The sequence below is a fragment of the Myotis brandtii genome, unplaced genomic scaffold (genome assembly GCF_000412655.1).
Source record: "Myotis brandtii unplaced genomic scaffold, ASM41265v1 scaffold482, whole genome shotgun sequence".
NCBI lineage: Eukaryota > Metazoa > Chordata > Mammalia > Chiroptera > Vespertilionidae > Myotis > Myotis brandtii.
Genome location: NW_005368420.1, coordinates 740230 through 765514, shown reverse-complemented (window position 1 = coordinate 765514; position 25285 = coordinate 740230). Strand labels below are relative to the sequence as shown.

The following is a 25285-nucleotide window of genomic DNA, read 5'->3' as shown; positions in this document are numbered from 1 at the left end:
CCGGAGCAGAGGAGGAGCAGCTGGACACTGCGGAGATTGCGTTCCAAGTGAAGGAGCAGCTGCTCAAGCACAACATTGGGCAGCGGGTGTTCGGCCACTACGTGCTGGGGCTGTCACAAGGCTCGGTCAGTGAGATCCTGGCCCGGCCCAAGCCCTGGCGCAAGCTCACGGTGAAGGGCAAGGAGCCTTTCATTAAGATGAAGCAGTTCCTGTCGGACGAGCAGAACGTGCTGGCTCTGAGGACCATCCAGGTGCGGCAGCGAGGTGAGTGCTGGCTGCAGGGTCTGCGAACACGGGTTCTGGATTCAGAGCCAGGCTCAGCCGCCTCCAGCTGTGTGACCTGTAGCAAGTGACTTTGCCTTTCTGTGCCTTCCTTTCCTCCTCTGTAAAATAAGGAAATGCATCCTCTCTCCCTCCTTCCTGAGGCCTGTGCCCAACTGGCCCTCTCCCCAACTGGCCCTCTCCCCAACTGGCCTTCATGGGACGGTTCAATAATGGTGCGAAAAGGCTGGGTCTCAGGGGCTGTTCTGACAGCTACCCCCTAAGCACCTTGAAGCCTCAGTTTACCCATCCATTAAATGGCCTGGGTGATCACTAACCTTGCCAGGCTTAATTTTTAGGCTACTCCATCTGAAGGGCCCAAGCTCTGACCTCACAAACACCTGAGTTTGAGTCTCAGCTCTGCCCTTCACCCGTGGGGTGGCCTCAGGCAGCTCACTTGCTTTCTGTGCCTCAGCTTCCCATCCACTAGCCTCCACGGGGTGAAATGAGTATAAAGCACCTAGTAACTGCGTGAGAACTTTTAGCTATGGTGGTGGCTGATCATTGTTGTTTTGCTATTATTATTTCAAGTCACTTGAAGGTCCACAGTGTGTCACGTAGACTAGCTCAGTAGTGGTCCTACTGCACATACTCATGGTCTGGCCTTTGCTCTCCTGGCCTTTGCCCTGGCCCTGGGAGGAGGGGCCCAGCCATTCACCTTTCCCAGCTCCAGGGACTGACCCCCAACATGCAGGTCCCCATGAAAAATGCCTCCTTGCCTCTCCCAGGCAGTATCACCCCGAGAATCCGCACACCAGAGACAGGCTCTGATGACGCCATCAAGAGCATCCTGGAGCAGGCCAAGAAGGAGATCGAGTCACAGAAAGGGGGTGAGTGTGGCAGGCAAAGGCCTGAGCCTCTGGGGCCTGCTCTGAGCAGCAGGCAGAGTCTTGGCTCCCTCATCCCCTGCCATCCATCCAGAGGGGATTCCAAACAGGTCAGAACCTCTTTGCCTCTTTCAGTCTGCAGGCAGGCAAAGTCTAGGCCTGGAAAGTGCCAGATCCATGCTATCCAATATGGAGCCACTAGGCGCACACGTCTATATTCATTCAAATTCAAATTAAATAAAATTACAACTTCTTGAGTCACACTGGCCCCATTGCATAGGTGACTAGTGGCGGCCATATGGGACAGCACAACTTGGAATGTCTCCTTCATCACACAGTTCTGAGATGTCAAACACATGAGGCCTGAGCCTCACCCCAACTGTTAGTCTCACCCTTGCACCTGTACCTTCTATATCCCATGGAGACACTTGTCTGGCTTCCGCCTGCTTCTGTGACCACGCCATCCACACCTTCCCATGGGGCACCAGATTCATCTCCCAGTGCTGCTGTTAGCCACAAACTCAGTGGCCGAAAACAATACAAATTTGTTATCTCATGGGTGGGGTGGGTGGGGCAGAAGATTAGCCTCCCTGAGCTCGTCAGTGAGTTGGCAGGGCTGCGTTCCTTCCGGAGGCTCTAGGGGAGAATCGTTCCCTCGCCTTTCAAGCTTCTTGAGGCCGCCCACTTCCTTGCCTCATGGCCCCTTCCTCCACGGTCAAGTCCAGCACATAGGCATCCTTGGGATCATGTAGGGCCCACCCAGATAATTCAGGATAATCTCCCCATGTCATGATCCTTAACTTCCATCACATCTGTAAAGTCCCCTTTACATACTCAACAGCCCCAAGGAAGGGCCATGGATATGTTGGGGGGCCACCTCTCAAGAGCTTCAGAGCCACAAGCCAACTGCTGGCCATGTCCACCAGGATCCCACTGGCATTTCAAACTCAGCACGTCTGACACGGAGCTCACTGTCTTCCCCTCCCCTCACTCCCTCTTCAAAGTCACCCACTCAGGGCTGGGAGCCTTTCATAGTGGTAGAAACCCAGGCTGAGGTAAGGGACTATCCTCACCCCTGGCAGCCAGTCAGCCACCCCATCCACGGTGTAGCTCACCCTCTCAAGTGTTTTCTTCAAGCTTGTCCATCCCCCACCCCAGTTGCCCCCAGCCTAGTGAGCCACCGTCATCACTTTCTGGGACTGCTGCCGTAGTCACTTCACTGGTCTTACCAATGACATTCTAGGCCCCACTCTACCCAGATACCAGAGGGATCTTTCTAGAGCACACGTGGTCATGATGTTACTACTCAAAATCCTTCCATGGCTCCCCATTGCCCTCAGGATAAAATCCCAACTCCTCAACAAGGCCTGTAGTCATCAGACTCCTCCCGATCCCTCCACACCTCTCACATGAATTATAATCATGCTTATTCTCATCCCCCTAGTTCTCATCCCAGACACCTTTCACCGGCCAACTTCTCATACTTTATGACTTTACTCAGAAGTCACCTCCTCCAGGAAGCCTCCCACCACTGCACAGATGCTTGTATACTGCTCCTCCTTGGATCCCCCAAATTATATATATATGCTTGGTGCAGTGGAGCCAGATTTGTCTTGCTGCACATTCTGACCCTGTTGTTTATTAGCTGTGTGACCCTGGGCAAGTTTACTTAGCCTCTCTGTGCCTGCATTTTCTCATTTTTAAAGTGAGGGTAGTGTTAATACTCCTTAAGGTTGTGTGAGGATCAAATTAGATCAATCCTGGCAAGCACTCAACGTAGGACTTGGCATGTAGAAGGTGCCTCTGAAAGGTTAGCCATTGTTACCATTAATATTGTCATTATGTCTCTATTGTTGTATTTGCTTTTGTTACAAATGACTCTGCTAATGTGGCTGTCCCTCCCACTGGTCTGGGGCTTCTTGCAGCTAGGAACCCAGTTGCTTCCATGCAGCCAGCACGCGGTTATAAGACAGTTGCTGACTTAGAACAGGTTTCAGCACGCCCACTCTCTTTCAGTGTCTTCTGCCCCCTGGTGGTGACTTAGAGTAAGTGACCTGATTTCCAAGCTTCTGCTTGCTGCTGGGAGCCATGAGTTTCCCAAGGGTCCTCTCCTTGACCTGGTCCCTGAGAGGGAGTGGAAGGAGGTTTACCCTGCGAGGACCTACAATGCCCCACCCAGATTGGGCACAAAGATTTATATACAAGCTTTTCTTTTATCATTGTCACAACAATGACAAACTAGAAACACCGAAGTATCCAGCAGTTGGGGAACAGGGAAGTCTCTATGGCTCTACCTATGTATGAATGGAAAGTATACAACGTGTGGCCTTTTGTGTCTGGCAGCTTTTAACTCAGCATGTTTTTGAGGTTCATCCATGTTGTAGCAAGTATCTCTGCTTCATTCCTTTTTATGGCTGAATAATATTCCATTGCTGTATTACCTTTTAATCAGAAAAGCAACATAAATTATTTTTAATGGGACTGTGGGATCCACTGGGGTAGAGACTGGACAACAAGATAATAGAGAAAGGGCAGTGTTGATCTGGCTTGGTCCAGGGGTGGGGAGACCCAGAGCAGGAAAAGCCACTCAGAGGGCTGAGGGAAGCACTGTTCTATTGTTCCTTTTGTTTACTACTTATTAAAAAGATTTTTTACCAAATAATATATTATTTATTTTGCTTGTTTTGGAGCTTTATAGAAAGTGAATTATAATGTGTATCACCTTCTGGGACTTGCTGTTTTTGCTCAAAATTATGTTAAGATTCATGTGTGGTTTTGCATAGTGACTTCCTTTTTCATTGCTGTATAGTATTCTGTTGTGGGCCATGCCACTATTATCCATCCTCTCCTCCATGAGTATTTGGGTTCATGCCATTATTTTCCAGTTAGAACAAATGAAGCAGCTTCTTTTATGTGCTATAGTATTTTTCTTGTCTTTGAACATTTGTGTAGATGGATCATAGCATATGTAAAAGACAAGTCTTTTTTTATATCACATTATCCACATAAATACTTTCTTCATATATGCTAAAATCTCACTGTCTACCTGATTTTTAATGGCTGCCCAATAGTCTGCCAAACAGTTGGACCATAATTTACTTAATCAATCCCCAAATGGTGGACACAGAAATTACCTCCAACATTTTGCTGGCATAAATACCAATGCTGTGACCATCTTTGTTGCCCTTTGTGCCATGTCCTGACAACTGGCCTCTGGCCACCCTGTCATCCACCCACAGGTGAGCCCAAGAACTTGACAGCCCCATTGACCATCACTAATGGCACAGCCTCTGCCAGCACCTCAGAAGATGCCATCAAGAACATTCTGGAACAGGCACGCCGGGAGATGCAAGCACAGCAGCAGGCCCTACTGGAGATGGAGGCAGGACCCCGGGGCCGCTCAGTACCTCCTTCACCCCCAGAGCGGCCCTCACTGGCAGCTGTGAGCCAGAATGGGGCTCCAACCTACGTCAAGCAGGAGGACAGCAGTGGTAGCAGCGGCAGCGGGGGGACCAGCAGCAGTGCCACACAGACATCCCTCACTGTCCTGTCTCCCGCTGCCTTCGTGCAGAGCATCATCCGGAAGGTCAAGTCAGAGATCGGTGATGCTGGCTACTTTGATCAGCACTGGGCCTCAGACCGCGGCCTGCTCAGCCACCCCTACACCTCCATCTCACCCTCACTCTCCTCCTCCTCCTCCAGCTACTCTGGCCAACCCAATGGACGGGCCTGGCCCCGTGGGGATGAGGCTCCCACAATCCCTGAGGATGAAGCGGCTGGGGGTGAGGACGAACCCCCAAAGTTGGGCGAGCTCAAGGCCGAGGGGGGCATCTCTGAGTCAGGCAGCAGCGGGCGGCTAGCCTACTACCCAACATACGTGCCCCGCACACTGAAGCCCACCGTGCCGCCCCTGACCCCAGAGCAGTACGAGCTCTACATGTACCGTGAGGTGGACACGCTGGAACTGACGCGCCAGGTCAAGGAGAAGCTAGCCAAGAACGGAATCTGCCAGAGGATCTTTGGGGAGAAGGTGAAGACAGGGGCAGGGGAGCAGGTAGGGCAGGAGGCTCAGGGCCATGGGACCCAGGGAAAGAGAACGACCTGATGACACAGCCCCAAGTGCCCATGGTCTGAAAAGAAGCAAGAACAGGACAAAAGCATGATTTGAACCCAGGTTCTTGTGACCCCAAAAGCTCAACCTATATAATAAAAGGCTAATATGCAAATTGACCAAACAGCGGAACGACCGGTCACTATGATGTGCACTGACCACCAGGGGTCAGACACTCAATGCAGGAGCTGCCCCCTGGTGGTCAGTGCACTCCCACAAGAGGAGCATCGCTCAGCCAGAATCCAGGTTAATGGCTGGTGAGCGTAGCGGTGGAGGTGGGAGCCTCTCTTACCTCTGCGCAGCACTAAGGATGTCCAACTGCGAGAGGCTGGTCTGCGAGAGACTGCAGGCTGGGCTGAGGGACCACCCCCCCCCCTCCAGTGCCTAAATTTCATGCACCGGGCCTCTAGTTCTTCTATATCTAGCTGTCCCTGTGTTCTGTGGGAAAGGGTCATGGGAAAGGCTGGCATTCAGTTCTGTGGTTGTTAAAGCAGTAAAACACTTCCACCTGGCTAGGAATAACTATTTAGCTCCCCTCCTGCAGGACCTTCCATCCCTCCATTGGTCCAGCCACTAAAGGGGCCTCCTGATTGGTTGGTGCCCCCGCAGTACCAGTGGTTAAGTAGTTTTTTTACATCACCTCTGCCCATAGCAGAGGAGCAGGCAAACAAACAAGCCGAGGAGGGAGAAGTGAGTAACCTAAGTGGGAGACACAGGAAGGCTTCCTGGAGGAGGGGGCACTTAAGGGGGTCTTAACAGCTAGGTAGATTTTTACATGTAGGGAAATCGGGAAGGGCACTGCAGGTGAGGGTACTACACAGGCACACACCTGGGAAATGAAGAACAAATGAAAACAGCCCTGGCCTCTCCGGCAACAGAGTGACCAGTGATCCCTAAGAGTCTTAGGGGAGAGGGGAGGTGATGGCCTGTGTTCCAGGGGCCTGCTGACCCACCCTTTCTGCACCACCGGTCCCCAGGTGCTGGGTCTGTCACAGGGCAGTGTGAGCGACATGCTGTCCCGGCCGAAGCCATGGAGCAAGCTGACGCAGAAGGGGCGGGAGCCCTTCATCCGCATGCAGCTGTGGCTCTCGGACCAGCTTGGGCAGGCCATTGGCCAGCAGCCCAGCGCCTCACAAGGTGAGTGCCCATGGGGCTCTTTTGAGGGGTGCTACCAGCCCCCAAAACTGCGGCGAGCCCTCACTCTTCCATTCTGCGATGGCACGTGCATCTGCTTTACTGCCTCTCTCTCCGGCCCCACTGCCCTGGCCACCATTATTGCTGCCCTGGAAGACTGCAGTGTGTTCCTAGCTGGTGTCCCTGCTCCCCTTGCTTCCTTCAATCAGAGGGATGCATCTATCGCTGGTTTTAAACCTCCAGGTGGTGCCCAAGCAAGTGTAGAAAATAGTTTACATGTGGAGCCCCACCCTCTGATCCCATCAGAATCGCCGATTGATATCTTTTTTCCCAAGGATCCAGCATGCAGCCTCAGAATCCTTAGCACAGGGCCTTGAGCAGCTGTCATGAGACATAGGCAGGTGGAGTTTGGACTTTGCCTCGGTGAGGAAACTGAGGCTCAGAGAGTTGCCCAAAGTCATGGAGCCTAAGAATGGAAAGAAGGGGTAAAGGGGAGACTCCAGCTGAGCCCAGCCCCCTTCCCCCGCCTGCCAGCAATGGGTGGATACTTGAAACAGCCTCTTGTTTTCCCAGGCTGGCCCTTCTCCACCAACTTTGTGTTTCTGCTGGTGACAGTCATCAGAGGACATGTCCATGTCAGTTCCAGCATCACACAGATGTCGCCTAGATATCCAGGATCAGCCAATTTGGGGGAAGGTGGGACCATAGAGTCCTCAAGACCCCAGACAGGGGCTGCCTGCCACCTGGGGCTGTGGTGCACTACTCAGAACTTTAAGGCTTCTCTCTGCACCTTCAGGGTAATCGGGTCCCAGCCGAAATTTATTCACTCAGTAGACGAACCACCACCTCCTGTCTTCCAGAAAATCCTAATCGGTGGGTGAGAGGAAACCTGAGCTCTAGTCCTGATGTTGCTATAGTCACTGTGCGACTGGGGCACATATTTTTTTAATCTCTCTGAGCCTTAGTTTCCTCACCTGTCTCCTAGGCATGTTTTTGGTGACTTGAGATCATGGGCGTAAAACACGTAGCACTGCACTGGGCGTGTGGTAAGTGCTCAGTGAAAGGAAGTTTTGTTGATTACTGTCCTCATCATTGTTATCTGGTAAGGGAGACATCTAGCACGAGCAAGAAATTATAGTGAAGCCAGTTATTCTAGAGACTGTCTCCCTTCGGCTTTGTCTGGTGCTTCTTGTGATCAGATTCAGGCCGCACCCTTCCAGCAGGAATATCACCGAAGCAATGCTGTGTCCTCGCCTCGCATCATATCAGGAGGCGCCCGTTATTGATTTGACCCATGATTGGTGGTGTTTCCTTTGATCACTTGGTTGAGGTGGTATCTGCCAGGTATCTCTTTGTAACTAATAAGTATTTTGTGGGGAGATACTTTGCGACTATGTAAACTTTCATCTGCTAGTTTTCCCATCCAGGACTGTCCCTGCCTGAGATATTACTGTGGTGGTTGCAAAATGGATTGTTGCCAACTCTTGGCTCTAACAAGTAAGACTGTCTAAACTGTGTGTGACTATGTAGTAACCACCTTCTCCGTCTCTCTGGCCCACAGCCAGTCCCACCGAACCCAGGTCCTCACCATCTCCACCCCCTAGCCCCACGGAGCCCGAGAAGAGCTCCCAGGAGCCCTTGAGCCTGGTATTGGAGAGCAGCAAGGAGAACCAGCAGCCAGAGGGACGCTCCAGCTCCTCACTGAGTGGGAAGATGTGCTCGGGCAGCCAGGCCACAGGGGGCATCCAGGAGATTGTGGCCATGTCCCCCGAGCTGGACACCTACTCCATCACCAAGAGGGTCAAGGAGGTTCTCACAGACAATAACCTAGGTAAGGGGTGGTGGGACTGGGGGATGCTGCCTCCCACCCGGTTAGCTCCCACTCTTCTTGAGTGAGATCCCCACAGTGAGATCGCAGGGCACTGGGGTCCAGCCCACCCAGCAGTCCTAGAGCACCCAAGACCCTTAGGAGGCATCTAACTCTGACCTGGGTTCCTAGAGAATTAAGATAAGTTGAAAGTAAATAAATAACAACTCCCAAGCCTCCCAATCAGAATCCAGTTTTTATGTATCTTTGATACTTTTCTGAACACACACAAGAATATATGTCACTAGTTTCTTCTTTTCTCTTTTCTATATAGATGCAATTATACAACATACACATACTGCCCTACAGCTTACTTTTTAAAGGATTTTTTTATTTTTTTAATCCTCACCTGAGGACATGTTTTTTCCTATTGATTTTTTTAGAGAGAATGGAAGGGGGTCGGGGGGAGAGAGAGAGAGAGAAACAAACATCGTGAGAGAGACATATTGATTGGTTGCTTCCTTCTCGCACCCCAATTGGTGCCAGGGATCAAACCTGCAACAGAGGTACATGCCCTTGGCCAGGAGTCAAACCCAAGACCCTTTAGTCCACAGGCTGACACTCTAACCACTGAGCAAACCAGCCAGGACCAGCTTGCTTTTTAAAAATTCACATCGTGGACATCCTTCCATGTTAGAATAATTAGGCCGCCTGCATTTTTTTGCACTGTTGTAAAGTGTTTTAGGCCATGGATGGCCTACATTTTTTACCCAACCAGTTGACATTTTGGTTGTTTCCAATTTCCTGTTGCCTCTGAAACTAGTCCAGATGCATCTTTGTGCCCTTGGGCAAGTACAGCTGGAGGGTAGATCCAGTGGTAGTGTTCAGTCAGAGGATGTGCACATGGAAGTTTTGCTAGAATCTGTCAGATTACTCTAACAAGGTGATACTAATTATACATTTGAAGTATGCAGACAACTTCAGGCATCTCCTAGGAGTGAAGAAAATCTAAAGTATGAAAGCAATTTTGTTGGTAGCTGTCTGGTCCACGCCGTGCCTCCCCTCCCCCCAACTCCGTCTTCTATTTTGCTGAAAGGTCCCCTCTAGATCCACACTGGGTGCAGGTTCCCGCCGTGTCTGAGTTAGTGGAGACATCCTGGGTTCTCCCCTCTGCCTCTCCCATTTCTTATCTCTCCTGAGAGCACCTCTGCCAGGGTGACAGTTGTCCCTGCCCCTGTCCCCAGGGCAGCGGCTATTCGGGGAGAGCATCCTGGGCCTGACGCAGGGCTCCGTGTCCGACCTGCTGTCCCGGCCCAAACCCTGGCACAAGCTCAGCCTGAAGGGGCGGGAGCCCTTTGTGCGAATGCAGCTGTGGCTCAATGACCCCCACAACGTGGAGAAGCTGAGGGACATGAAGAAGCTGGAGAAGAAAGGTGAGCACTGGGTCCTCTGCGTCTGGCCTCAGGTTTTCCCACTGGAACCGTATCTGGTTGTAACCCAACTAACCCAGGGCCTCAGTGGTCCAGCCTCAGCCTGGTGCGGGACTGCAAGAAATAGGAATCCCACAGTGTCATTGAAAGCAATGAAAATAATTTAGTACTTCTCCCATGAGAATTCCAGTCCTGTCTCTCTGTTTCCTTTCACACACCTGTAGCTACTTCAAAGTCTTTTCCCAACCCCTCTGCATGTTCCCAAAAACACCCCCTCTCTGATCCTCTGTCCTCTGCACCAGCTCCTAATGTATAATATGTAGATAGATCCCCCTGTGCCAATTACTGCAAAACAACACAAGAATTGACCCAGCCAACAAAGACTTCTGTGGTGGTCCGGCCGGCATGGCTCAGTGGTTGAGCACCGACCTATCAACCAGGAGGTCAGGGTTCAATTCCTAGTTAGGGCACATGCCCGGTTTGCGGGCTCAATCCCCATTGTGGGGCATGCAGGAGGCAGCCAATCCATGATTTTCTCTCATCATTGATGTTTCTATCTCTCTCTCCCTCTCCTTTCTTCTCTAAAATAAAAAAAATATATATTTTTTTAAAAAAGACTTCTGGGGTGGAGATGGGAACTGGGTGGGGCAAGGAGATTGCAGATGCTTATATTGTCCAATATTTTCTTTTATCCCTGAGAAAATGAGCAGTCACTGAGCACTTGCTGTGTATCCACACTCTCTCATGATGTGTGTAAGGGATCCCTGGAACTTAAATTAAAAAGCTCAGGGCCCAGTTGGGAGATGAGGTACCAGGAGCTAAAAAGTTGTCCCCCAAGGCACCCAAGACAGCTCGTGAGGAGAGAGTCCAGGGTCAAGCCAGGCCGTGAGGGACACGTGGGCCAGGGCCACGCCTCCACTGTTGGCACAAATAGCTTTGCAGCTGAGAACTTGGCCTGCCACCTGCTGGCTGTGTGACCTTTGTAGCAAGTTACTTCCCCTCTCTGTGCCTCATTCTACTTCTTCTGAAATTAAGTTGGTAGCATCTACCTCAGGGCATTGCTGTGAGGATTCAATGAGACCCTAATACCTTACACCCTCCATTCTCACGTGGGCTCCCCACACACACACACATTTTGATGATTTGAGGTTGAGATGCATTTACTGCGTTCCCAGCCCCTGCTGCCCCTGGAGGAAGGGGGTGGGGGTATTGATGAGCCTTGGGTCAGGCCCCTCTCAGCCCTCCCTCTCTCCCCTGCCCACCCAGCTTACCTGAAGCGCAGGTACGGCCTCATCAGCACCGGTTCAGACAGTGAGTCTCCAACCACCCACTCCGAGTGCCCCAGCCCCTGCCTGCAGCCCCAGGACCTGAGCCTCCTGCAAATCAAGAAGCCCCGAGTGGTGCTGGCGCCCGAGGAGAAGGAGGCCCTGAGGAAGGCCTACCAACTGGAGCCCTACCCCTCCCAGCAGACCATCGAGCTCCTCTCCTTTCAGCTCAACCTCAAGACCAACACCGTCATCAACTGGTTCCACAACTACAGGTGGGACGACTAGGGTGGACCCGCTCGGGGGATGGGCAGGGTCTCTGCAGGACCCTCTTCCCCATCCCAGGGCCTGGAGGGAGCCCAGCATGGATGGCCTCTGGGAGATGAGGAGTCTGTATTGCAAGGGTGTTTAGATTTGTAGATAAACCTGGATGTAAATCCCAGCTTCACCATTTCTAGCTGTGAGACCCTGGGCAAGTCATTTCAACTCCCTGAGCCTCAGTCTTCTAACCTGTAAAATGGGGACCATGATGGGATCTACTTCACAGAGTTGTCCTGAGGATTCAATGGGCTAACATATTTACATAAAATACCTGGCACATAGGATGTAGTGGATGTTGATGTTACTATTGTCACTGTCTTCATTACGACTTCCCCAGCTTACTCTGTGTCTGCCTGTGTGAGGGATAGGGAAGGGGGCACAGGCCTGAGGAACCTAACTTCCCACTGAGCCTCACGTTGGAACCCTGACTAGGGGTCTTGGCCTCTCCCACTCCCGAGACCAGAGGAAAGCCTTTTGGCATCCTCTGGCTTTCCAGTGGCTGCCTCCTCCCACTCACAAGGCCCCAGTGTTGGAGTCACTGACCTGCAGTGGGCTGGGCCTCCTGCGATTTTGTCGGGGTGTTGACCGGATCTGGCAGAGGGGCTTCATAAGGCTGGTTGAGAGCCCTGTGGAGAAGGCTTAATGGGTTCTAAGGGACCATGTCTGAGGCGCCCCTGCCAAGCTTCCTGAGAAGGAAATGTCTCTGGTGTCCATGTGGTGCCAGAGAGGAGAGTCCATCTGCATGTTCTAGGGGCAGAAAGAAGGTCTCTTGATCCCCAAGGGAGAAGAGGAAGGAGGAGGCTGGAAGGGAGGAACACTTGAAATCTCTTTCCACAGCCCAGGCATGGGCATCACACAGACCTGAGTTCAAGGCCCACTTGGCTGTGTGTTCTTGGGCAAGTCACTGAACTTCTCTGAGTCTCATCCCTGTTTTACAGATAATGCTGAATCAGGGATCAAATGAACCACTTGAGGTGTAAACATTGTGAAATATTGCTTATTGTCTGGCTCAGACCCACACCCTGCCAAACATCAAACGAAATAGGTTCTTAAAACTGCACATGCTCCTTCTCTCTCTGGGGGATTTAGGGATATCCTCGCCCCTTTTGTTCCCCACAGGAACTGAGCACTCCATTATTATCCAAAATATTCATTCAACAAATATTTGCCAAGTGTGTACAGTAAGCCAAGGTCTGGAGAAATGTGATCAAAGCAACATTCAAAATCATGAATCAGATAATTTCTACAACCTAATAAATGCTGTGAAACAGGAAGGAATAGGGGCTGAGGGAAAAGGAATTCTGCCTCCTGGTGAAGACTTTACAGAAGAGGTGGCATTTGAGCTGGGTTTGAAAAGATGAATAGGAATTTGCACCAAAGAGCAAAGAGAATTGCACTCCCCAAAATAACCACTCTTAAAAAGTTGTAGGTATAGAAGAATACATTATTTCATTTGATAAATGTTTATCGAGCACCTACTCTGTACCAGGCACTGAAGAGAATAAGACAAAGTTCTTACTCTTAGCATCTCCTGCAGACCACCAGAAAAGGTCACTATTAAACAAGCACTTATATTAATGTATCATTACAAACTGCAGTGAGCTCTGAGAAAGGCAAACAACAGGATGTTCTGAGAAAAAATTACCAGGATGGTAATTTGGGAGTTGGGGCTTGCAAAGACTAATTTATACTATAGTATGAATGACTCTTAGCTTCATATTTATATTTGATCTGCAGTTTGGAAGTTCTCATGATGGAGCTGCAGACTTTGAGCCATCCTAAACCTCCCTCAAATCCTACCTCACTGGAAACTACGATGGCTGCCCCTGGTCCCTGCAGCTTTTCCCTTTAGCAGGGACTGAGGGAGATGGCAGAGTCACTGTAAAGTGGACAAGGCCACCTTTGTGCAGGGACTGGGGACTGAGACAGGAAGTGAACCAGATGATCCCTCACAGTCCCTCTTAAGCCCAGGATCCTGGAATGGGGCACCGTCCCCCACCTGGGCAGGGAGCCAGGGAGGCAGGAGAGTGTAGTGAGACTTTTAGGTTCAAAGCCCAACTGTTCTACTTTCTGACTCTGATCGTGGCTATCCTTGTGCCTCTCTGAGCCTCATCTCGTTTATTGATGGGAATGATAATGATAATGTCCCCCTCACAAGGTTATTATGAAAAATAAATGAGATAATCTGCAAAAAGAGTTGGCCTGGTGCCCGGTACATATAAGCAGCCATTATTATTATGTTTATAATAATTACAGCTGTTACATTACATATCAATAATGTACTTAATTATTAATATAAATGGGCAGAAGGCTACAGCATTGAAGAAGCTGAGGAAGTCCTATTGTTTGATTACCTTAGATGAGTCATTTGACCTCCCTGGACCTCATTTGCTATTAAGAAAATAATTAATGGGCTTAGACCCATACCTGGCTCTTCCAATCCTCTAAAACATGACGTATGAGACTAAGTTTCCCTCACAAAGCAGGGAGGCTATTGAAGAGAAAATGGGTTCTGGACTAGAATTCTGGGTACCCAGACTCCAGTGCCAGCTCTGCCTCTGTGTTCTGTGGTGATCTGGACAAGTCACTCTCTCTGCCTCAGTTTCCCCTTCTGGGCTGATGTCGAAGAGTCCCTTCAGGAATGAGGCAGGGAGTTGTTGCCACAAACTAGATCTGGGTTTGACTTTGAGAAATGCTCTAGAACAGCACTGTCCAATAGAAATATAATGCAAGCCACATATGTCATTTAAAATTTTCAAGTAGCCACATTTACAAATAATAAAACAGATAAAATTAATTGTAGTAGTATATTTTACTTAGTCCAATAAATAAACCATTTTAACATTTTAATCAATATAAAAACTTTATTAATGAGCTCTTTTACTTTTCATTTTTTGGTATTAAGCTTACAAAAGCTTGCCTTTCCATCACATACCAATTCTCACTAGCTACATTTCAAGTGCTCAAGAGCCACAGTGGCTGCTATACTGGATAGTGCAGGTCTAGATCATGGTCTTTGGAATCCAATAGTCCTGAGTTTAAGTATTGGCCCTGCCACTTACTGGGCAAGTCATCCAACATCTCTGGGCCTTGTTTTGTCCTCTGTGAAGCAGGGATAGTAATAGCACCCACCTTGCACGGTTGTGGGGAGGACTTGCTAAGATGCTGCATATGAAGGCTCTTAGTTCCTACTGAACCCCCAGGGAAGTGGGTGGAGTCAAAATGCCCTTCATGTGGAGTGAGTTCAGGGTTAGCTGGTTCCCCCTCCATCTCCTCGCTCACCGTCATCTCTGCCCCAGGTCCCGGATGCGCCGGGAGATGTTGGTGGAGGGGACCCAAGATGAACCAGATCTCGACCCCAGTGCAGGTACTGGCATCCTACCACCAGGCCACTCCCACTCAGACCCCACCCCACAGAGCCCCGACTCTGAGGCTGAGGACCAGAAGCCTACGGTGAAGGAACTTGAGCTCCAGGAGGGCCCTGAGGCGAGCATCACTCCCCTGACTGCCCAGGACAGGGCCCCAGTGAGGATCAAGCAGGAACAGACTGAGGACAATGCTGAAGAAGAGGCGGGCAGCCAGCTCCAGGACTCCGGGGAGCAGGACAAAGGCCACGGTTCTCCCAAAGAGATGCATCCAGACCCTTTGGGTAATGATGGGCTCCCAAAAGTGGCCCCAGGACCTCTTCTTCCAAGCGGGCCTCCCCCAGACTGCCCCTTACTACAGCCCCCCCAGGAGAGCAGGGCTGGAGAGCAGCTACACCTGGACCCTCTAAGTTTTAAGTCGGCCTCAGAGTCCTCGCGCTGCAGCCTGGAGGTGTCACTGAACTCACCCTCGGCTGCCTCCTCACCAGGCCTCATGATGTCTGTGTCACCTGTCCCCTCCTCCTCAGCTCCCATCTCGCCATCCCCACCCGGCGCCCCCCCTGCCAAAGTGCCGAGTGCCAGCCCCACTGCCGACACGGCTGGGGCCTTGCACCCCAGTGCCAAGGTGAACCCCAACTTGCAGCGGCGGCATGAGAAGATGGCCAACCTGAACAGCATCATCTACCGGCTAGAGAGGGCTGCCAATCGGGAGGAGGCTTTGGAGTGGGAGTTCTGAAAGCGAGGGCAAGGGGCCATCACTCTCTCTCCCAGACAGGGCAGGGTACAGGAGGGAGGAACTCAACCACCAAAATGTGGACAGCAGTGTTATGCCACTTACGTTTTTTTGTTATAATCCTAGTTCTATAAGTTGTGAGCGAGCAGGTGGGGCAGATGCCACTGCCTCCTCTTTTTGGCACGCCCGCCCCAGGGAGCACCCTCTTCTCTACTCTGGCCTCTGCAGGAGGCAAAGCAAAGTGGCGCCACATTTTCACCTGGAAACTCCAAACTCTTTTAGAAAAATAAATAAATATTTATAGACCTCTTTTAGATATTTTAATAAAGGATCCTTTGGAATTTATTCCCAGCCGATGCTGTTTTGATATTATAGAGAGTTATAAAATCAGGATGCTGTCACAACTGTTGCGAAGTGTACACTGAAGTTGTGTCATTTTTGCCACTAGATGAGATTAAAAGAAGACAATTGTTCAAAGCCATCACAAAACACTATTAAGACTGACCAAAATTTAGATAACCTTTGAACCGCGATTTTTTCCCACGTCTGTCTATGAGACATAGCGCACTGCTCCTGCCCTTCCAGAAACCGTGCTGGAAAGAGAAAGTCCAAAAGACTCTAAACGAAAACCTCGATGCTGTTGAGGACGTGTTTCATTCTGGTGGTCTGTTTTGCAACCTTGATAACACAGAATGTTGTGCCGTTGTAAATGTTGTCGAGATGTGGGCTGTGGCCGACTGTCCTATCTGAGATGTAACGTGGTACAAAATGAACTGCCTGCACTCCCTCTAGTCAGAAACCTCTGGGCCACAGAGGTCGGACATCCAGCTCGTCCGTTGTAGACAGGATGTGTTTCCGGATCCTATGGAGGCAGGTGATTGGAGGGTGGCACTTGAGCCAGGGTGACCCCATTCCCCAACCTGAGTCATGGCCACAGTCAGGAAGTCTCCCCCCTACTTTTCCAGAGCAAGACGGTGGCCGCCATCTTCCCCTCTTGTGTTTTAAGGAAACAACAGCGTTGGTCACCCCACAAGCACCCAGCTCAGCTCTCAGCACCAAAAAATAGATGCATCACACCAGAGACCCCAGGCCCCCTTCTCGCCGTCTCTCAAGTGGACCCAGTGCTACCTCTGGGCGGCGTCTGCAACTCCAAGTCGATTCAGAACAAGCGAGAAGGTTGAGTTTGCTGCAGCATGACCACCGTAGCCCAGTCTCCACACCCACCCTCCTGCCTTCCACCACATGACCTTTTGGGGAGCAAAGACTCAGCCCTCCAATTCAGAAGCCGTTCCTCCAGCATCTTGATGGTTTCTAGAGGGAGAGTCCCCAATCTGGATGGAACAGCCACAATATTGGTTGTTGAATCTCTCTCCTGATTTTATTTCTTATCTTTTTTCAAACTCTGTGGGAAGGTTGAGTTGGGTACCTCCCTACCTAAATACAGAATGATGAAGAAAAAGTGGCCATAATCGGTGCCTATCCATTGCCAGGGAGAGAGATGGCTGACGGGGGTTTCACGGATGCTGAAAGCATTTTGAAACCAGGCCAGTGAAACCTGATGACCAGAAAGGGACAATTGAGGGCCGTTCCAGAAATCTCAACTCTCATGCACCCAGCCCAGGCTACAGTCTCCACGCCAGTCAATGAAGAACAGCGCAGACCCTTCAGGAAAGTCTTTTCCGCACACCCAGGCTATGCATTGAAGAGTTTTCCACTGTATACATTTTTATCCAGATGAAGGTATTTTTATATTTTGACAATAGGAAACAGTGACCAATTTTCAGAGTCATCAAATCTGGAACAAATAAAACAGCTCCTTTTAGTCACCACTGCCCTGTCACAAGTAAGACACCATGGGGGAACACACCACTTTTTACTGTTGAAACCCACACACCATTGAAATTCAGGCCTATACACAGACTACAATCCTTAGAAAATGAAATCTGGCTTTTGTGTGACGGGATTTGATTAAGCACTTAGTATAGTCTTTTGAACACGGAAATCCTGTTGTACTTAAAGCTAGTGGACCCGTGAACAGCTTTGTCAGGGTCATGTCCTATCACAGTGAAAACAAAACAAAAACCCACAAAACAGTTTCTATGAGAAATTGATGAACTTTGTTTAAAATTTTAAAAAAAGGGACACGTTCTGTAAATGCGTCGCTCAATACAGAATTGTATAATAAGGTCTGGGTGTCCTGCTTGCTTTGTTCTGGAGTTGGGGGTGCAAGTTGGGGGTCAGATCTGGCACTCAGCGGTGTTTTACAAAATGGTGTTTTGAAAAACTTTTTAATTAGTTTACCACCATTAAAATATGGGGGAATGTCATATAAAAATCGAGATTTTTACCGGCTTCCCTGGAAAACCATTAAGATCAGGCCACACTGGGCCAACCTTCCAATGTGACAACAGCCAGCTGAGTGGCTACTCCCTTTCAACAGGACACATGTCCATGATTTGCCTCAGGCCTCACCTGTGCTACCTGTCCGGATCCTGTGGGTATCTCGTTGGGCAGTTGTGCTATGGGCTCAAGCAAAGGAAAGTAAAAGAATTGGAATCCATTTTTCCACTCAGCAGGGTGGAAGCAGGTTAGACTCGAGGGCCTAGGACAGTGATGGCGAACCTATGACATGCGTGTCAGAGGTGACACGCGAACTCATTTTTTTGGTTGATTTTTCTTTGTTAAATGGCATTTAAATATATAAAATAAATATCAAAAATATAAATCTTTGTTTTACTATGGTTGCAAATATCAAAAAATTTCTATATGTGACACGGCACCAGAGTTCAGTTAGGGTTTTTCAAAATGCTGACACGCCGAGCTCAAAAGGTTCGCCATCACTGGCCTAGGACCAAGGAGCCAAGATCATGCCCTGCCCCCAAATCAGTGGCCACCGGCCATGGCCCTGAAACCAACCATTCTATAGGCTGTGCCCACCTCAGTGGAATGTGTGAGTGGCAGGTGCCCCCGGCCTCCTGAGACCAGCATTGCCCCTTTCCCAGCTGTAGAATTAGGATCTCAGTTTCCCCAACTACAAAATGGGAGTGTTGCAACAGCCAGCTCAGACAGTCATAAGGAATAATCCTGCATTAAGACACATAGAACAGTGTGTGGAATGTAAGGGCTCCGTGTTATCAGGAGTGGGGATTGATGCTGGATGAGTCTCTGTGTGTCAAGCTGCAGAAGGTTTGTTTTTTCCTAACCAGTAATGTCAGGGAGTCCCCAAAGTAGCCTGAAACATTACTCATCCATGAGCCAAGGCCTCATGGCATCCCAAGACACAGCTTTCCTCTGTCTGGAAACCTTCCGATTGCCCCAGTTCTTCCGCACATCCTTGCAGTGGGAATTAAATGATTAATTACCTCCCCTTTGGTTAGGATAACTCAGTGGTCGGCAAACTCATTAGTCAGCGGAGCCAAATATCAACAATACAACGATTGAAATTTCTTTTGAGAGCCAAATTTTTTAAACTTAAACTATATAGGTAGGTACATTGTTATTAACTTAATTAGGGTACTCCTAAGGCGTAGGAAGAGCCACACTCAAGGAGCCAAAGAGCCACATGTGGCTCTCGAGCCGCAGTTTGCCGACCACGGGGATAACTCATTGTTCCAAACCTAGCAGGACAGCCCCTGGGAGGTCTGAGTATCCCATCAAGCTGGGGAGGGTAGATACAGTTAGAGGCAAGGTCCCATTGGGCCTGGAAGTCCCAAGCTAGCCATTAAGGGTGACAGTACAGGCGGGCCCAGCCTTTAGTCAGAGCTGGAGGGGAGAAGTATGAGAGTCAAGAGTTCAGGGCGTAAAGCCAGACCACCTGGTTTCAACCCCAGCTCCGTCTTTTGGAGCCACGTGACCTTGGGCAAATGCCAAAACTGCTCTGTACCTCAGTTTTCCCAGCTGTGAAGTGGGGAAATGATAGTAAAGGCACCTTTCTTATAAGGTGGTTGAAACAGTTCAAATGAAGTAAAGCCAGGGGCTGGCCCTTTGGACCCTTAGGTTCATAGCTCTGGAGAAGGTTAGAAATTAGAAATGCCCAGGATGTGGCCCCGTGGTGTAGGTGGGGCAGGAGGGGGGGGTATATCTGAACACACATGCCACCTAAGAACCTGTGGAAGTAGGTGCTCCTAGGCCAGTGATGGCAAACCTTTTGAGCTCGGCGTGTCAGCATTTTGAAAAACCCTAACTTAACTCTGGTGCCGTGTCACATATAGAAATTTTTTGATATTTGCAACCATAGTAAAACAAAGACTTATATTTTTGATATTTATTTTACATATTTAAATGCCATTTAACAAAGAAAAATCAACCAAAACAATGAGTTCGCGTGTCACCTCTGACACGCGTCATAGGTTCGCCATCACTGTCCTAGGCCATCGGCTTTGGTGTTGACATTGTGTCTGCAGCTGCAGCCCATCTGATGTGGGGAATATAGCAGAAACACCGAAATGTGGAATTCTGACCTAGGGACCATGGGTGAGCAGGGAGTGGAGAGACTGGAGAGGAATGAGAATATAGGAAAGGCCTTGCAGGCGGAGGCAGGTTTACACAGGGACAGAGAAGAGCAGAGAGCTGATTTAGGGACAATTTGGCAACTATCTATCAGGTGATACGTATTTCAAGAGCACCTACAATGTGCTCAGAAACACTGGGGACCATGAGAACGTGAGTAATGGGGTCCAGGAAGGCTTCCTGGAGGAGGGGACATCTCACCTGACACCTGAAAGACAGTAGGAGTTGGAGGAGAAGGGAAAGGAGGGCAGAAGGAATAGCGGGCAACATGCGGGACAGGCACAGAACAAGGGGAAGAAGTGTGAAGGAGGATGCAATTTGTGTTGGGGGGAAAGGGAAGGAGGTCAAGGGCCAGATCCCTTGGGGCATGATGGGAAATATGCCTTTTTCCTGAGAGCACTGAGGAGCCGTGAAGATTTGAGGCAGGAAGTTGCTGTGGTCAGATTTGTACTTTTAAGAGGTTAGGAGGTTTCATCTGCCTAGGGAGACAGTGGGCCAGAGGAGAGTGGCAGGGCACACTCCCCCCATAAGCCTTGACCTTCAGGCCTCTGTGGTCCTGGCTTCTTATTTGTCGACGTAAGAAACATCCAAATTTGTAGAGAATTTTTCTTAAAATTTTTATTGATTTCTGAAAGAAAGAGAAAGGGAGAGAGAGAGAGGGAGAGAGGGAGAGAGAGAGAGAGAGAGAGAGAGAGAGAGATATGTTGTTCCACCCACCCATACTCTCACCAGTTGCTTTCCCTATGTGCCTAGACCAGAGACTGAACCCGCAACTTTGGCAAATTGGGACAACACTCCAACCAACTGAGCCACCCCGCCAGGGCAAACCTGTGGAGAACTTTTATGAGTTTGAGCCACACTGACGATATATGCCAGGGAACAAGATTTCACATGCTTCGGAGAATAAAAGTTTTGCAGCTTTTATGCATTTGAAATTAAGAAATGTACATGGAGGTGGGAGAAAGGAAGGGATTGGATAACAGGATAGTTTAGATTATATGCTCTCTTGAGAGTTAATATGTCTGCTATTTCAAAGACGTGTTAACCTAGGTGTGCAGAAACAATGGACAGGGCTTGCTTGAAGCAAAGATTAGCCTTTACAAGTTACATGCCATGCCTAGGGCATGACTGCCCACCATGACCTGCCTAGTTAGGAATTTGTGATCAGATCATTCTGCGAGGTTACTTTCCTTAGAACCTTCCACACATCCCTGCCCTCCTTTCCCTCCTAGTTAAGCAACTTTAATTGTGTCAGCAGCTCCGCCCCCATCACTCAAGTGAATGAAAAAGCAAAACTTGTTGGCTCACAACCACTGGGGCAACTAGCTAGAGGTCATTCTAAAGGCTCCCTAGCCAAGGAACAGGATGTGTGTTACTCCAGAAACTGGGCTGCCTGTGTAGGCACCCAGGAGGCCAGGGCCCCCACACACACACCGCCCCCCGCCTAAACCCAAGAGCAGTGGGTACCAAGGGTTTTTAGCCAAGGTGACTCCTCACTCTGGTGGGTTTCCCCATCTGCCACAATGAGTGAGATTAAACAATTGATCTCTTTAATGCTTTGTGGGACCTTCAGCCTCCAAGGGTATAGTTATTAAAAGCACTGGCTTTGAACTCAGCCTGCTCTGGGTTTGACTCCATGATCTTGTAATCTGCAGTCCTTCAATGAGACTCAGTTTCCTTATCTGTAAAATGGATCTGATCATAATAGTATCTACCTGTACTTGGCATCTATTGCTGATAACAAATAACTGCCGAAACTTAGTGCCTTAAAACGCCATCTCTCAGGATCTCGCTGGGTCAGGAATTTGGGAGTGGCTTCGCTGGATGTTTCTGGCTCTTGAGGTTAAGCCGTCAGCTAGGACTGAGGCCAGGCCTAGGGCTGGAGGATTTGCCTCCAAGAGGGCACACTCCCTGGCTGGCTGTTGGTGGGCATCTCTGTTCCCCTGCAAGTGGGCCCCTCCACAGGGCTGCTTGCGTGTCCTCAAACATGGCAGTTAAGAGTGAGTAAGGTGGAGGCTGCAGTGTGCTCTGTGACCTAGAGTGGAAGCCCACTGTGGCCTCCACAGTACCCTCCTGGCCACCCAGGCCTGCGTGCAGTGTGGGAGGGGACTACACTAGTATGTGAACACCAGGAGTCAGGGATCATCCGAGGGCATCTCAGACGCCTGATAAGTTTCTTTCAAGATTTCATGAGCATTTCTTAATTTGTGGTCCTAAAATCTCTTGTTTCCAACATAAAAAGCAGCTTCCTGGGCCCCAAACCGAACCTACTGACCCAGAATTCCTAGAGTCAGGCAAGCCCAGGGATCTGCAATTTTAAGAAGTATCTCATGGGTCTCAGTAAATGGGAGGCAGTTCTAACTCATTTTGTTATTTGGCCCCACTGGGTGCTCGAGGCTCTGGGAAGGATGCTAGCGAAACGAGAGAATGGGAGTAGGAACAAGCATTCACTGGTGTCGTGGTGTAGTCGAGAACTATTGGGTTGAAGGAAATTGTGGTCCAATTAAAGATATTCAAACCGTTTATTGGGAATCCTGGAGAAATCCAAAGGCAAGATGTTCCGCCAGGCTCTGGGGACTGCACAGTCTATCTTGATCCGTTCGTCCTCTCTCTAGTGTTGCCTCAGACCTAACTTAATCCATTCCCCCCAATTCACAATACCCAGGACCCCGATTGCTCAGCTTGTGTCTCGGACCAAGTCCTGCCCAAGCAGCTGTAGACAGGGAGGAAAGGATCACATGAGCTGAGGGACAGAGGACACAGTGATGGATGTCTCGGTGCCGGGCACTGTGCCGGGCCCTGGGGCCACATAGTCCCTGCCCTCCAGTGCAGTCTAGAGGCCTGGGTGCACGGCCTGGGACATCTCGGCCCACAGGTAGAGGAGCAGTGACAACAGTGCCCCTGGACAATGAAGAGAGGGCAGTGGCAGGGGCCCCAATGTCCAGGTGCTTTCAGAGCTGTGCCTGGCAAGGGCAGCCACGTCCCCAAGGATGAGCACACTGAGCTAGAGCAGCCACAGCCACGTCCCCAAGGATGGGCACACCAAGCTAGGGCAGCCCTGGCCCCTCAGACAGGAGCAGGTGACTGTTTTGAAATCTTAAGACAAAACCAGTTCATGGGCCCACCTTTTAAAAGCTCTTCCTCAGAAAATGCAAAATCTGCAGCTGGGCTTAAGCAGTTTATTATTTTACTGCATTGGAAGTTTCATTTTGGATGCAGCAGTTTTAGAAATTGGGACAAGTCGCAGGGCCTTTTGTATAACAAAGTTTGTAAAAGGTAAAGTAAGGTTATCTGGGGAGGGATCGGGAAGAGTGGAGTGGACAGTTGGCACCAAATCAGCCCGAGTAGGAACCAAACAGCCCCGTGTGGGAACATGCGAAGTGTAGGGCCGGAAGTAAGCACGGGGAATGCTGCTTTTCAATGTTTGTTCACTCGGCTGAAACGGGCGATGGAAGGCTTCCAGGGAAGTGAGGAGCAGCAGTGGCCCCTTTACTGTTCCGGGGAATCCCACTCTAGCCCTTCTCTTCACCCCACTGAGCCAACAGCAGCTCTGAAGTTGGTCAACCATAGCCATGCCTCCTTAGAGGGAGTCGCCACAGTCACTCAACCTTATCTGTTAGGAAGCCTCTGGCTGCAAATAACAACAAAAAAACACATCTCCCTTAAAGCTTCAAACAAGGCTATTTATTAGCTCAAATTATTAGACTGTCCAGAGGTAAGGCTGATTCAGAAGTTCAAGGATATTTTCAGGTGTCAGCAGGGGACACTTTCCTTGGATTGTCCTATTTCACGATCACAAGAGAGCTGCCACGGCTCCAGGCATCCGACGTAACTTCACCCCCAGAAAACAATGACCAGCTCTTCACTGTATCTCTTTTTAGAAGAAGCCGCTTCCACTAACATCACACTGATCAACATGGGGTCACACAGCCATTCTTTAGCAGCTAAAGGTTAGCTAATTCCTCCAAGTCAGATGGGAGCAGCACAACTGATTGAAATTGACTAATCGTTTTTGGATGGATGGATGTTGGGCGGCCGGCACAGAACCTCTGGCCTCAGCACAGAATCCCCGGCCCCAAGTGGCTTCTCAGAATGTTGCTTCGGAACACATGCAGCATCCCCCAAAGGCTTTTTAGGTAAAGACAGTTTTCTACACCTGGCCATGCTCCTGGGGTGTTTTAGTCCTTAGACACGTCCCCTGGGTCAAGAGGAAACACCGACATATTAGCAGGTGGATACACACCCCCTAGGTATTGACCAACTTGTCCTGCCTCCCCACCCCCACCCCCATTTCTGTTAAATTCATGGAAACTCCAGTCCTGAGAAGTCTAGCAGGTGACCCTCCCTCTTGGAGCTAGCTGTCTCTCTCCTGTTTCCCCCATCTGTGCCCTGTGGTGGCTGTGGTCACAAGTGCCACAGGCGGGCTCTGACTCAGCCTGTGTGGGGAGCCACTTCCCCAGCCCCCGTCTGTCAGCTGCGGTCCCAGGAGAGGTGGAAGGACTTACTCAGCACGCCCGGGATGCTCACGAGGGACATGAGTCCCCGACCTTAATATTTTTCGTGTCAGTTGCTCATCCTAAGCCACATTTTCCTGAATGTGCATGATTTTTCCAGGTTGACATGGCATGTGACCCAAGCTCTGTATCCACATTAGGAGGACCTAGGGCCTAGTCCAGTGATGGCGAACCTTTTGAGCTCGGCGTGTCAGCATTTTGAAAAACCCTAACTTAACTCTGGTGGCGTGTCACATATAGAAATTTGTTGATATTTGCCACCATAGTAAAACAAAGACATATTTTTGATATTTATTTTATATATTTAAATGCCATTTAACAAAGAAAAATCAACCAAAAAAATGAGTTCGCGTGTCACCTCTGACACGCGTGTCATAGGTTCGCCATCACTGGCTTAGTCCATCATGCTGGTGACCTTGGCCAGCCCCTCCCGTCTGTGAAACCCCAGTTAGCCCAGCAAACACTCAGCGAGTCTGAGATAGCAGACAGCATGAGGACCCCCACCACCCACCCTGGAGCAGGGCAGACATTGCTGCAATTGCAGGGTCTTCCCCTCCGAACTAGTGTTGGTGCCAGATCCTCACCTAGGCCCCCAGGCAGCCCAGGCACGGACCAGGAAGAGCCAGGTTTTGACTCTTCCACTTGCCATCCTGACTTGCCCTCCCCACAGTCAGGCCTTCAGCCCACAGTTGACTTTCAGACCCTCGCCTTTCTCTCTTCCTTCTCTCCCCTGAGAAGTAACTTTGCGACTCCATTTCCCTGTAGTGCTCTGGAAGGCCCTGCCCTTCCTCCACAGGATTCCAGAGGTTCCATCCCTGCTCTACACTTTTCGGGTGTGTGAACTTGGCCGGTTTCTTAGCCTCTGTGAGCCTCAGTTTCCTCATCTGTAAAATGGGGCCGGTACCTGGCATAAAAGGTTGTGAGAATGTGCCTGGCAGAGCGTCCGCG

The 25285-nt window shown here is 50.0% G+C and overlaps 1 protein-coding gene across 1 annotated transcript in view; it reads left to right on the top strand.

Moving 5' to 3' along the window:
* CUX2 (cut-like homeobox 2) overlaps positions 1–17924 on the top strand; it is a 164359-nt gene extending 146435 nt beyond the window's left edge. Inside the window, exons 18-25 of the mRNA XM_005876261.2 lie at positions 7–264; positions 1050–1151; positions 4388–5178; positions 6237–6396; positions 7955–8224; positions 9445–9633; positions 10897–11170; positions 14516–17924. Of these exons, the coding sequence (XP_005876323.1) occupies positions 7–264; positions 1050–1151; positions 4388–5178; positions 6237–6396; positions 7955–8224; positions 9445–9633; positions 10897–11170; positions 14516–15317 (2846 nt within the window). The 3' untranslated portion in view covers positions 15318–17924. The remainder of the gene's footprint in view (positions 1–6; positions 265–1049; positions 1152–4387; positions 5179–6236; positions 6397–7954; positions 8225–9444; positions 9634–10896; positions 11171–14515) is intronic.
* The last annotated feature ends 7361 nt before the right edge of the window (positions 17925–25285 follow it).